Here is a 14,195-nt window from a genome sequence, read left to right as displayed (position 1 = left end):
CTCAGATGTTGCACAATTTGTATTTTAATCATTAAAAATAAATGAAAAATATATAGCAGTACTAGTATTTATTATTATTCATTTTTTTTCACATCTGAACTACTCAATAAGTAGTTAACTAAAGATCCCATTCTTTCGTTAACCCTCCACCCAGGGACTGAACAGATGCTATTCAATATGCTGCTTTAATGACGAGCGCAATATAAATATATATATATATCTATATGTCAGATAAGGCAGTTGGCACTCCAATAGGTGATGGTAAGCCACAGGTGCACGTCCCATATAGAGAATGTAGTAAACAAGAGACAGCACAAAATGTTGAAAATCAAAGTGTATTAGTGAAAGCAAAAATACATCCAGAAACCCAACGTTTCAGTCCTACAGAAGTCATCATCGATGATGAAACGCGTAGGGCGTGGCTAGATTGCGGCCGCCATTTGCCCACGAACACTGCTGTTACTTGCACAGAGATTTTTGGCTCTCGTGTGTGCTTGTCGCGGCCATTGCTCAGCTGTACTGAGGACTCTCAAGACTTTGTTTCCTGGTGGGACCTGTTTCGCTGTACACGCTGAACACCAAAGGCGAGGGATTCCATTTCCGGTTCCTGCTACATGAAGGAGGTCCACGTGACGACGCCACTGATCTGAGCCGGACGCTGATGCTTGAGCTGCTGGCACATGAGAGCCTATCTCATACACGCTTATTATTGCTGTACCTTTGTGAGTGGGCATTTTATAGATTTTATGTTCCTTTAATACATTTTTATTATGGTAATGCACTAGGTGTGCGCCTGTTTCTTTCTTTTATTTTTTTCTAGATATCATTAGGGACTGGTGATCCCTTCGAAACGGGCTGTAAGAACCTGGAGTCTGAGCCATTGGAACAGCATTTTATGTACTAAAGGGTTTTATTGTCAAAAGATTGCACTATTATTGTATTATTTTATTGTCTGTATCATAGTGTATTAGCCTACATCTAGCCGCCCCGCTAAGCACATTCATGATTAGCAACTGGTTCTTCTAAGAATTCATTTTTATCAGGATACTTTAGAGGCGCTACTTCTATTTTCTGCTTGTTGTGATATATAGATATATATATATATATATATATAGATATATATATATATATATATATATATATCAGTTTTTGACAAGCCATTTATAGATATTTTTTTTTTTTAATCTCTGCTGCTTTGTGTAGCACGTTCGATCATGCTCTCCGTCTCTCCTGCTGGTGTCCCTCTTCAGTGTCCTAAGGTGGCTTTTTCTGACCTATTTTATGTGTATTATGTGGTATCAAAATAACTTCCTACATATAAATTGGTTAATGTTTGCATTGGTTGAAATCATGTACTCCATTTTAGTTTTGTGTCCTGTTGGCTTCATCAAGTGTTTTTTTAGAAGCAGTACAGATATGTCCACATTTAATTACACCTGCTATTCATATGCCAATTCAGCATTCTGTCATTGTGTATTTAAATTGCTGTAAAACACTAAGCCTTACCTTGAGTGAACCCTGTTGAATCTCATTTTACAAACAAGTTGTGGTCACTTGAGGTTTTATTTTTAAATCACTCAATCATATTGTTGGTGACTTGCTTTCTTTGCACAACTTTTATTAACTGACCCCCTATGTCTAACACTTCATTATTGAGGCTTATGTAAATCTTCGCTAGGGAAAGCTGCTCCTAGATGAGCACTGAAAATATACTGGCATAATGCCTTTTTGTTTGTTTTTTTTACAATGTTTACAGGCTTGTTTCGTGGCAAATAATTCCTGATCCTTTGCTCTTATTTTTAAGAATCAGAAAAAAACAGAAAATGAAGAGGACTTGGAAATTAGTAAGAAGCTGTCTAACCATTCAAATAATGAAGAAAAGGGTGGATCTGACACTGGTTCCCGTAAGTATTGACATGGAACTCCAGTTAATAACGTCACCTATCACAGACCTTTGCTTAAAGGAGCCGACTGGCTTGTTTTATTGGTTAACAAACACAAAAGAAGTCTCTTTGCTTTCTTATTCCTAGAAATCTTTGAGGAATTGCTGTTGAGGGGGATTAATCTTTAAAAAAAAAAAAAAAAAAAAAAAACGCTCTGCAAGCAAGTATATCCTATTCTTTGGTTGACCTTCCACACAGGGACTGAACAGATGCTACTAAATATTCTACTTTACATGCCACAGCAGAATATAAAGGTGCCTTGGTAGCCTACCAGATATTTTTTATAAGCATAGTTTTGATGAGCCATTTCAGCTCCATCACTTATGCTTGTATATGCTGATTTGTTTTGGAAGTGAATTGCATGCTCAAGTAATTTCTAGGTCACATTCTGTGTTTTTTGGTTTTTTTATGATTTAATCGTAAGACTTTTTGGTGGGGAATTGCACACTTTAAAGACCTTAAAAAAATTAGGTATATTTGCCATTGTTTGACATGGTAGCAGACATCTCTGAAGGCTTTAGGAGGTTTAATACATCTTGGAGATAAAAATGAATCAAGGATAGTTGCGGTGTAGATTTAAGTATCAGCGTAACAAATTAATGATAATGAGGTGGTGCTTTAGCATTCTAAATATATTTGAGTACAAGTTGTATTTTTTTTTTTTTTATTTCCAAATAGCTTTTTGAGCAATTTTTTATTTTTTTATTTTTTTAAATGAAGACCTTATTGGAAATTTTATTGGGGTTGATTCAAAGACAAAGAAAGACTTCTTCATACCTCCAGCATAGTATTATACTTTGTTATTGCTAGTTGCTAGTGTATGGGTCTCATCTCCTCACCATTCATGCAGGAGTATCACACTAGCACTCCAATGTTTTGTTGTGTGTTTAGTGTTTATTGCTACTAAGCATAAACCTTTGCCCTACATACCCACCCACAATTTGATAGTTGTGGGCTTGTTGTGTATTTATTTATTTATAACATATTTTACCAGGAAGTAATACATTGAGAGTTACCTCTTGTATATCTAGCACGCATTGTGCATCCCATTGCAGTGACCATATGAATATATGCATTTATCTTAACATACTTACCTGATTGGTCATTAATATAGATCTCAATTGCACAATCCTATTTTTGTCAGGCATCTCTGCCTTAGTCATTCCCCCCTTTTTTAGTGTTGACTACCCAAGCTTCATTCATTGTAGCTTGGCCCTTTGGGGTATTTTTAACACCCTGTGTTTTATACATTTTGGTATTAATAAAGTGTTTTTAATTATTATCATCATATCACCCATTTCATTTGGATATCCTAGCTCTCACCTGTATTACTTCACACACATCTCATGTGTCCGAGTGCTGTTTTATAGGGTTTCTCACTGATTCAACCGCCCCTCTGGGACGCTGTTCTGTCAGTATTTTTTGCACTACCTCCAGCATAAGTGTTAAAAATAACCATTTAAAAAAAAAACTCTTCGGTGTCCCTTATGACATTTCTTGAACGCCATGAGGATCGACGCGTCTGGGGACCTTATGGCATCTTACAGTTTTGTTTTCTCCACTTCACTGGGGATCACAACCATGTGATTGCTAATCCAAGCGGTCGGAATCCCGGAAGAGGTCACCGGTCTTCTAGCAGCGAAAGAGCGTAGGCATCAAATCCACCTGGCAGCGAACTCTGAAATAAAAACACTTGACACTGGCTACACCCTTTTAAAAATATAGCCTACAACTGTTGAGATTTGCACATATAAACTAGAAGAGCTAAAAAATACTATATTACTTTTTTCTTTTTGGCAACTATCATTTTGTTTTGTGTTTTTGTTCGTCATTTAACAATGGAAGCATCACAGTCAAAGTTGCATTGACCTTCAATACCAATCACTCTGATTTCTACTTTCAACTTGTATAAACCCGTCAAGTTTTTTTTTTTTTTTTTCATACAGTGTTGTATACTGAAGCAGTGAGACAAGAAATAGCTTGTCATGTTCTACTATAAGCAGATGTAAAAGAGACTAGTAGTAAATGTATGTACACTTCAGACCCCAAGCTATTCCCGATTTCATCAGTGATATCGCATCAGTGGCTGTTCCCGACTCCTGTTTAGTTTGCAGTGTACATATCTTTTAATAAGCAAAGATATTCTGCAGTCCTTCTCTATATAATGAGTAGATCGGTTATTTGATTCTATTTTGTTTATACTATTCCATGCAATAATGTAACTCAGTTTTTTTAATAGAAGCATACAGTTTGACTTGTTTCAGTCTGGAGTCATTTTCAACAAAACTAAGATGACCTTTGTGCTAGATAACGGCATTTAATTTGAAGACTGAGTCCAGATCACTGGTAAATACATGGTACTTTCAAGTACACACAACCTAATTCCCCTTTCTGTTAGTTTGCTTTTGATCTGTTTTTTTTTAATGGAAAGGTTAGTGTCGTTATTGTATATAGTCATTTATAGCATTAACCAGGGTAGTTTAATGATTTTGTTTCCTTTACATCATTGCCAAGATCATGAAAGCTACATGGAAGCTGAGGCACCAGATGTATCCCAGTTCCACGCTCAGCAGCCGACGGCACCAGAAGAGGAGGAGGAGGAGGAAATAATGATTGCTCACTCCCATGACGAAGCGAGTTACCGGGAATATGTATCTAGAGGTTGTGAAAACAAGTGCCATTCCCATTTTCATGACACACTTGGCCAGTCTGATGACCTTATTCATCATCACCACGATTACCATCATATCCTGCACCATCATCATCACCAGAACCACCACCCACACAGCCACTCCCAGCGCTATTCCAGGGAAGAACTGAAAGATGCTGGCATTGCCACGTTGGCCTGGATGGTGATCATGGGTGATGGCCTACACAACTTCAGTGATGGGCTAGCAATTGGTAAGTGAAAGTGGAGCATTGTTCTTAAATCTCTAAGGGTTAAGAAGTAAACAAACTGTTAAGGTATCCTTTAGCATTACAGCCAATACATACGTGGGGTCAGATTCACAAAGCTCAGTTGAGTGACTTAACATCACATTAATTTAAGTGCATTGGAGTATAGATGATGTAGATTGTTTGCAGATTCTGGGTAGTTGAATTGGGGTTAAACAAAATTGGGAAAAGCTCTGAATATGTGGCCAGCATAAATGAAGCAATAAGGCACAATTGCCCAAATGAGATGCAAAGTAGAGCTCTATGGGGTGTGTGGAGGAAAAAAGTGGAACAAAACAAGGGGCCTGCAATCATCTGCAGTTGAAGTGTTTTAAATCCCTGATGACGTCATTCTCAGTGGGCAGCTCTGAGATAAGGTAATTACATTCAGCTGACAACCAGAGCAAAATCATTAACAGACGTCCTCTGCATAAATGTAAACAAGAACAGTTGCCATGGAGAGCCCCCGTGATGTGTGGAGATCAGTGTAAGCCTCATGCGCAGTGGTACTCCATGGTGTACTTGTGTGTCAATGCACAGCAGCAGGCAGCAGATCACCAGCAATCACACTGGGACCCAGGAGTCATCCAGAAGGTGGATATAGGTGTACAGCAGTATGCAGCAGGTTACCAGCAGCTGACAATTGCCTTATCTCAGAGCCCGCCCACTGAGGATGACGTCATCAGGGCTTTAAAACACTTCCTGACTGTGCAGATGATTGCAGGCACCCTTCTGAGTGAGGAGCAGGCGCGTTCTGATTATTGTGCAGAGAACCTTGTGGTTTGATTTATTCTACCTACCTCTTATGACTTTTGAATGCCTAGTGCTGCATCCTGTTTTGATTTTGCATTTATCTCACTATGTTTATCTCTGTCTAGTATTGAACACTTAGATTATTGGAGGATATATTTGTCATTACTTATTCACTTAGACTTACCAATTGTGGCTATCAGAATTAGTGGAGGGTTTATTCTTTCTCATTTGGGGCCTATTTGTGGGTTCTGGGATCAGGGAAGTACCCTTTTGTCCCTTTTGGGAAAAGGTTCAGGTTCCCCCTGAGGGGAACGGGCCTGACGAAGGGTTAATCCCCGAAACGTTGCCCCCTGTATACCCACCTTTTTGTTGTTGCGCGCGCCACCCCCCCCCCCCCCCTGTTTTGTTCCACTTTTTTCCTCCACACACACCCCATATATGGTACTACCTTTATGTTATTGTAGTTTTCCATGTGTGGTACCTTACACAATTTAGTATCATCAGCAAAGATGGAGACTTTGCTCTCGATCCCAACCTCAAGGTCATTAATAAACAAGTTAAAAAGCAGGGGTCCCAGTACCGATCCCTAAGGTACTCCACTCACGACTTTAGCCCAACCTGAAAAAGTTCCATTTATGACAACCCTCTGTGGTCTGTCCTTCAACCAGTTTTCACTCCAGGTGCATATATTACTGAGTCCAATTTTCTTTATTTTGTACACCAACCTCTTGTGTGAAACCGTATCTAAAGCCTTTGAAAAATCTAAGTAGACCACATCAACTGCATTATCCTGGTCTAAATTCCTAATACACACAGCTACTCTTGCCAACTCTCCTTTCTCTTCGACAAGGTATTTCAAATGAGTTCATATTTACCCCTTTCACGATTGCAATCATATCTATACGCTGCCACCACCCAAGAAATATCAAATACATTTGCAGAGTCTAAGATCCCTGTTTATTGAAAGAAAACTATGCCCTTGGCACACACATCTGTTGTAGCAAATTGTGTCCGAAAATGTAAGTTACTCTCTACAAAGCGTGCAGCACTTCATCCAGAGCTGAAAGCGTTGCATATTAAGATTGTTTTAATATATATAAAAATACAGTTCTTTAGATTACAGAAAAAGCTTATTACAAGAACATAGTTACAATAAATGCAGAACCGTTTCTTTAAAATAAAAGGATAAAACATTTTCCCCCCAGAGAGGCCACTGCTGTCGGGAAGATGAGAACTCGCATGTCTGATTCCAAAACACACATTGTTGAATTTGAACTCCTTATTAAAAAGTAGGGCTCTATATCCTAACCCCAATTGAGAGCACCATAAGCCCACCCCGGGGGTAAATCGGCTACTTGGTTGACATTTTTGTGTCTGGAGGAAAAAAAACCTTCTAAAAAGACTCATAAAATCTGACTAAATTTATGAAAAACATACAGGACACCTGCAAGCTCATATTGAACCCCCAAAATAACCACAACATATATATAAGCATATGGGTGTCACAGTGGAGTGCTACTGAGCATGGCAATATATATTTAAAACCAGAGACAGAACATGAAACACAGACAGAGCTCAGTGCACATCCAGTGAAACTTATACACGGTACAGTGCCTAAATATACATGTATAGATATCTATTAAATAAAATGGTCTTTTAGTTTAACATTTTGGCCAGGTTGTTGTAAGCCCCTGAGCCACTACACGGCAGACCACATCTCAAGGGTCCCTAACGCTATTATAAATTCTTAATAACCTGTGCATTACCAGGAAGAATGATTTATAATAAATCTGTCAAAATTAGTTGCATAGTTCTAAGTCTGAAGCTTTTATTAACCTGCACATTACCAGGAAAAGCACTCTGTATTAGATTTGTCACAATCATACTGCAAGCAAGAAAGTTCCCCCTGAGAGTGGGAGATGCTATGGAGTGAGCTTTTAACCATTTAAATGTGGGAGGTAGGTACAGTAGGTCAAATGGAGTTCTGTTGAGTTGGAAGACATTTTGTAAAGGATTATTTGATTCTTCATTCGCCAGAAAGTAATTATGCTAACACTTTAAAAAAAAAATTTTTTTATTACAGGAGCTGCATTTACAGAAGGTTTATCAAGTGGGTTAAGCACTTCGGTTGCTGTTTTCTGTCATGAATTGCCACACGAGTTAGGTAAGTAAGGACTGGCAATATATGGGAGATTTGGTATGTACTGGGCTCCTGGTATTTCTTTGCGAAGTGGAGTAACGTTTTTCTTTGTTCCAGCTCATTTAACACTTAAATATAACATCATTCTGTTTTACATTAGTTAGCCAACAGTGACATGAGAAGTTTAGCTGTTTGTGTTTGAAAACTATTTTGCTATATTCAATAAAACACTTTTTAGAGCAAAAATCACAACCTTCCTTCTCAAACTGTATTCTTTAGTATGAAGTGTACATTTCCATGGTGATTTTTTTTGTGTGTGCACTGAAATGAAATAAACCACATGTGTATATTACACTACGGCGACTATGATTTTGAAGAATGCGGGGAGCGCAGGATATCGGTTGGTGCATAAAAAAAAGAGAAAAAACAAAAAATAGTGCAATACTGTTTTAAAGTAGGCAGTAGCTTGTAGAATGTAGTACCAAAAAGATGTGCACTCATATTTTCAAAAAATGAAACCAGCATTATACCCCAGAGGGAACTCCTCCGGTGTAGTGTGAATGTAGTGGCTCTGATGTAGGATATCGAGCGGGAAGACAGGTACTCAGACGTGGGTACAAGAAAACGCAGAAATACAAACTAGTGCAGGGTATAATGCTGATTAATTTTTTGAAAATATGAGTGCACTTTTTGGTACTACAAGCTACTGCCTACTTTACAACAGTATTGCACTATTTTGTGTTTTCTTCTCTTTTAAAATTTTTTTTTTTTTTTATGCACCAACCGGTATCCTCTGCTCCCCGCATGCTTCAAAATCATCACCACTAAGAACCAAAGAGGCAGGTTCATCGTGGGTTGAAGCAGCACGTTATCGGTTACACTATTCATTTGTTTATTGATTTAATATCATATTTGTATTTTATCACTATCTGTCACAATTTGCACTAATTCTTTGTGTTATTTGATGCCATTTGGCATCTCACTCACAACTACCACTAGAGCACCGGGTGATTTTCTGTTCACTCTAGTGACTAGCAATGTTGAAATCATGGAGTCAGATTTGGCAGTTGATCATCTGCTCTGGGCAGGCAATGTACAGTAGTATGGTAATCTGACAAATATTCATGCAGTCTTGTCATTTAGAAAAGTAGCGTGTACAGTAGGAAGGTAGTAAAACCTTTTATTCACTTAATCACCTTTGCAATGCCTTAATGACTCCTGGGACGATCACATGATGTGGAGGTGTGGCAGGTCCGCTTGCGCACTGTTGTTACTGGTTACCTCAGAACTGTGAAGGTTCAAATAATTGTGTGTGTTTTGCAGGTGTAAAAAAAAAAACATCTTTAAAAAAAATGGTCAATGACGTTTGCCTCCTAAGAAACATTTAATCACAGTTAAATTTAGCATTTAACTTTTTTGTGTTATGGGAACAACAATTAGGGTGAAAGTGGTGTAATTCTGGAGAAAAAAAAACTTTGCTCTAAATACATCAGGGAAAACCTTTCTTTTGAATTCAATGGGAATTTTTTATTTTCTGCATATGGTGCCTTTTTGTATTTAATCATATGCCTCTTTAAGCCCAGATTCACTAAAGCGTGCTAAGCTTTAGCACACCTTGCTTCCCATTCAAATAAATGTAACTTATGGTGTGCTAACGCTTAGCAGCCTTTAAATATGGACCTTAATGGTTTTATTCTTTTCTTAGATGGCTATTGCGTTTAAATCTTTTTATTAATGTTGGACAATCATAACCACTTTATTAAAAATATAAAAGTTATAAAAGATTACCGGTTTACTTGTGTATATATATATATACAGCAATGTCCCACAAAGCATTAATATTATTTACTTCTGCTCATCTGCACCTTTGTTGCTATCATTAGTTTAGTTTCCTGTGACTGTAGTTTAATACAGAATTAGTATTTTCAGGCATTTGTATCCTGGTTTCTTCCTCTCTGTACAAACTGGGTGTCTTAAGTTCTTTCGGTCACTGTGATATTTGCATCTGTAATACTGCCTGGCAGCAAAAGCAGAATTCTATTTTGCAAATTCTTTCCCATTATTGTACAAATCTAAACACTTATGAATGTTTAATGAATAGGCCCCAAAGAGTCTAGTCTTTTTGTCTCCTTTCTAAATGGAAGCAAATGCTTCTGATTTTATATTTACAGATTAGTGAATATTCTTAGTGAAGCTATCTTAATGAAGCGGTACGTGTAATAAGTGAGTTCTGTGTTTTGCATGACCATATGTATTGTTCGAAAATGCATCTAAACAAGGTCAGCCGTTCCCTTTCAAAGATGAGCAAAAAATCCAAGGACACGGGAACAATGATAAAGGCTTCTCGCAGTAACTAAACTTGCACTACCAATGATAGCTCGTGTTTGCATATGCATAAAAATTGGTGCAGATCTACTGTTAGCACATGAATGTTTCATCCAAGATTAGTCCTTATGCTATATCCTTCAGAAAGAATTGGGTGACAGGCTATGCTGTGTATGATCTTTTATTTGATTATATTGTATTTATTTAAAAGATTCTCTAGTATTTATAATTTATATTTTATTTTAGCATGCTAACAATGCTGTTTCTTGCCTGAAGAGATCTGTGGCTTTGCTTAAACACAACTGTTCACACCTTGGGATAGCATTGGTATTCTTTAAACTTTGGGTATTTTAGGTACAAAATAAATGTAAAACCAGTGGTTCTAATCACTAAACCAAATTTTAATTATAAACATGATATAGAAGTGGGCTTTATTTTTATTGGCTTTAAAAGACAGTCGGAGATTAGGGGGTTATAATGCATTGTTAAGAAAATGGTGTAGGAAGGAGGGTTTGTGTTTTTTAGAGCCTTGGCATGCCTTTTCTGAGAGGTGCCATCTTTATTAGGGATGGATTGCACCTCAATGAAGAGGAATCTTCTGTGCTAGGGGAGAGGATGTCAAAAAAGTTGGAGGTTTTAAATGAGGATGGAGGGGGGGAGGGACAAACAGAGATAACAAACTAAATAGAATAGATGGGGATGAGGAAATAGCAAGGGGTCATGGAGGCAGAATGGGGGCAAGAGAGTTTGGCAAGTAGGGAGACAACCATATTAAATACAGATAATACTAGAAAACTTCTAAAGACTAAACCCAATTGGCGTAGGAGCAGATAAGATAATAGTACAGGTTTGAAAAAAAAAAAAAAACTTTAAATGCATGCTTGCTAATGGAAGAAGACTGACAGATAATGGGTGAGCTTGAATTAATAGCTACGATGGAGCAGTATGATATCATAGGCATTACTAAAACATGGTGGGATAAAACTCATGACTGGGCAGTTCATTTATCGGGTAATTCGCTTTTTCGGATGGATCGAGAAAATAGATGAGGAGATGGAGTAGTATGCTTATATGTTAAACCGGAGCTAAAACCTATTATAAGGGACGATGTTTATGAAGGGAATAATGAAAATGTAGAGACCTTGTTGATAGAAATTAGCAGTGGAGGTAAAAGTACAAATAAAATGTTTGTAGGGATATGCTATAAACCAGCGGTGCGCAAACTGGGGGGTGCAGGGTTTACAAAGGCCCCGCGTGCTTCCCGAAGGCACTTAATTTAAGTGCCGGGGAAGAGGTGAAGACCTATGTAAATCTTACTGTGGTTCAGCCGTCATCTGCAGATGCGTCGCCATGGCAATGCGCATCGTCACGTTGCTATGGCAACATGACGCCGGGAACGACAGTAAGGAGGAGGGAGGGGGCGCGCAGAGAGCAGGACAGCCGGCAGGGGGGGCGCAGGGGAAAAAGATTGCGCTCCCCTGCTATAAACCTCCAAATATTTCTGAGATAGAGGAAGCCAAAATACTTTTGCAAATGAAGAAGGCTTAAAACCAGGTCATGTTTGCATTGTGAGTGATTTGAATTATCCAGACATAGACTGTGGCAATAAGATTAGCATTAAAGAAAACAATTTTTTGGGTGCTTAAAAATAATTACATAACCCAAGTAATTGAGGACCCAACCAGGAGAGGGGCAATACTGGATTTGGTAATATCAATCAATGTAAAAGTAATAATAAATATTAAAGTCTGGGACATTTGGGAAACAGTGATCATAACATGGTCTGATTTGAAATAAATTATAAAAAACCATATTGTATGGGTTCAACAAAGACTTTAAACTTTAGAAAGGCAGATTTTATTAAATTAAGGACTAATCTACAAGGAATAAATTGGGATGGTTTTTGCACGGAAAAATGTAGAAGATAAATGGTCAGTCTTTAAAACATTGTTTGAAAAGCACACTCAGTGTGTATACCCTTGGATAATAAATGCCTTTTGTATTTAGCAGGGAAGGCTCAATTGCAATAGTAATGCCGCAGGAGGAAGCCACAGCTTCTATATTAACGAACAATTGGTTAACTGAGGAAGAAGTTGATAGATGGCTTGATAACATTCAAGTAAATAAGACACCTGGCCCGATCGCATACTGTACATCCAAGAGTTCTTAAGGAGTTAAGTTCAGTAATAACCAAACCAATACATTTAATATTCAAGGACTCCCATTTCCACAGACTCAGTACCACAAGATTGTCGTAAAGCAGACACGGTGCCTATATTTAAAAAGGGAGCTAGATCGCAACCGGAGAATTACAGACCTTTAATGCTTGACATCAATAGTGGGGAAGCTACTTGAAGGTTTAGTACAGGATAATATTCAGAAATACCCAATGGTAATTTTTTTTAGTAATAGTCAGTATGGGTTTATGAAAGATAGGTCATGCCAAACTAACCTTATTAGTTTCTTTGAAGAGGTAAGTAGGTATTTAGACCCGGGTAATGCAGTTGATGTGGTCTACTTAGATTTTGCAAAGGCTTTTGATCCAGTTCCACACAAGTTAGTGTTCAAAATTAAGCAAATTGTACTCTAAAAATATTTGCACCTGGACTGAAAACTGGTTGAAGGATAGAGAACAGAGAGTTGTAATAAATGGAACTTTTTCTGGTTAGGCTAAAGTTGTGAGTGGAGTATCCCAAGGATCGGTACTGAGATGCCTGCTTTTTAACTTGTTTATTAAAGCTGCAGTTCAGTCTTTTTTTTTTTTTTTTTACATTTATTTTTTTACTTCAATAGTTTCATGTGTGCAATCTCTAATTAGCTAAAGAACTGTATAGCTGCAGCTGAATTCGTTTTCCATGTATTGATAGGTCGAAATTTGGTGACATATTAAAAGCTGGCATTTGTTTATAATCTGCTTGACTGGCAGTGGAAGCTCATGAATATTCATGAGAATTTATGCACTGACAAGTGCTAGAGGGAGGGCAGGGCTGACAAAGGGGTGTGCCAGACCTTGTGACAGGACATGAAGGGGCAGTGCCTTAGCAAATGGCTGTTAAAATAGAATACAAGAAAATTGGTCTTTCAAAGTTGTTTTTTTAAAAACAGAAAATGCTAAAAGTATTTTTTCTTACTACAGAACTGATTTATTAAAAAAAACAAACATGCAGGATATTGACTGAACTGCAGCTTTAATAGCCTTGAGTTTGGCATCGAGAGCAAAGTCACAATCTTTGCTGATGACACTAAATTGTGTAAGGTAGTAGCATCAGAACAGGATCTAATTTCTCTCCAGAAGGACTTGGATAGACTGGAAACGTGGGCGGGTAAATGGCAGATGAGTTTTAATAAAGATACATGTAAGGTTATTCAAAAATATGCCCCTTTTACAAAGCATTAGTAAGACCACACCTTGAATATGGAGTACAATTTTGGGCACCACTCCATAGAAAATACATTATGAAATTAGAAAAGTGCAGAGAAGAGCCATCAAATTAATAAACAGGATGGATAATCTGATTTATGAGTAGAGGCTAGCTAAATTTGATTTGTTTACATTAGAAAAGAGGCGTTTAAGAGGGGATATGATAACTATATACAAATATATTCGGGGACAATACAAGGAGCTTTCAAAAGAACTATTCATTCCAAGGGCAGTAGAAACAACACTGGATCATCCTTTAAGGTTGGTGGAAAGGAGATTTCACCCGCAACAAAGGAAAGGATTCTTTACAGTAAGGGCAGTTAAAATGTGGTATTCATTACCCATGGAGACTGTGATGGCAGATACAATAGATTTGTTAAAAGAAAATTGGACATCTTTTTAGAAAAGAGAGGTATACAGGGATATATCAAATAAGTAAACATGGGAAGGATGTTGATCCAGGGATTAATCTGATTACCATTATTGGAGTCAGGAAGGAATTTATTTTTCCCCTTATGAGACAGCATTAGATGATATTTCACTGGGTTTTTTGTTTGCCTTTTTCTTGATCAATATACTGTAAATACAAATATAGGATAAATTATGTCGTCCAAATTTAGCATAGGTTGAACATTATGAACATATGTCTTTTTTTCAACCTTATCTACTACCCTATTTT

The 14,195-nt window shown here is 37.5% G+C and overlaps 1 protein-coding gene across 3 annotated transcripts in view; it reads left to right on the top strand.

Annotated features, from left to right (window-relative positions):
* SLC39A6 (solute carrier family 39 member 6) overlaps window positions 1-14,195 on the top strand; it is a 31,282-nt gene that overhangs the window by 10,050 nt on the left and 7,037 nt on the right. For 2 of the 3 annotated variants that reach the window (XM_075585978.1, XM_075585979.1), the window contains exons 5-7: window positions 1,805-1,904; window positions 4,458-4,844; window positions 7,714-7,794. In XM_075585978.1, the coding sequence (XP_075442093.1) occupies window positions 1,805-1,904; window positions 4,458-4,844; window positions 7,714-7,794 (568 nt within the window). Of the gene's footprint in view, window positions 1-1,804; window positions 1,905-4,457; window positions 4,845-7,713; window positions 7,795-12,102; window positions 12,612-14,195 lie in introns of those variants that run through there. The other variant, XM_075585980.1, reaches the window with a different exon arrangement.

The sequence above is a fragment of the Ascaphus truei genome, chromosome 2, assembly GCF_040206685.1.
Source record: "Ascaphus truei isolate aAscTru1 chromosome 2, aAscTru1.hap1, whole genome shotgun sequence".
NCBI classification, from domain to species: domain Eukaryota; kingdom Metazoa; phylum Chordata; class Amphibia; order Anura; family Ascaphidae; genus Ascaphus; species Ascaphus truei.
The sequence above is the reverse complement of the archived record's forward strand: the minus strand, read 5'-3'. Positions and strand labels throughout refer to the sequence as shown.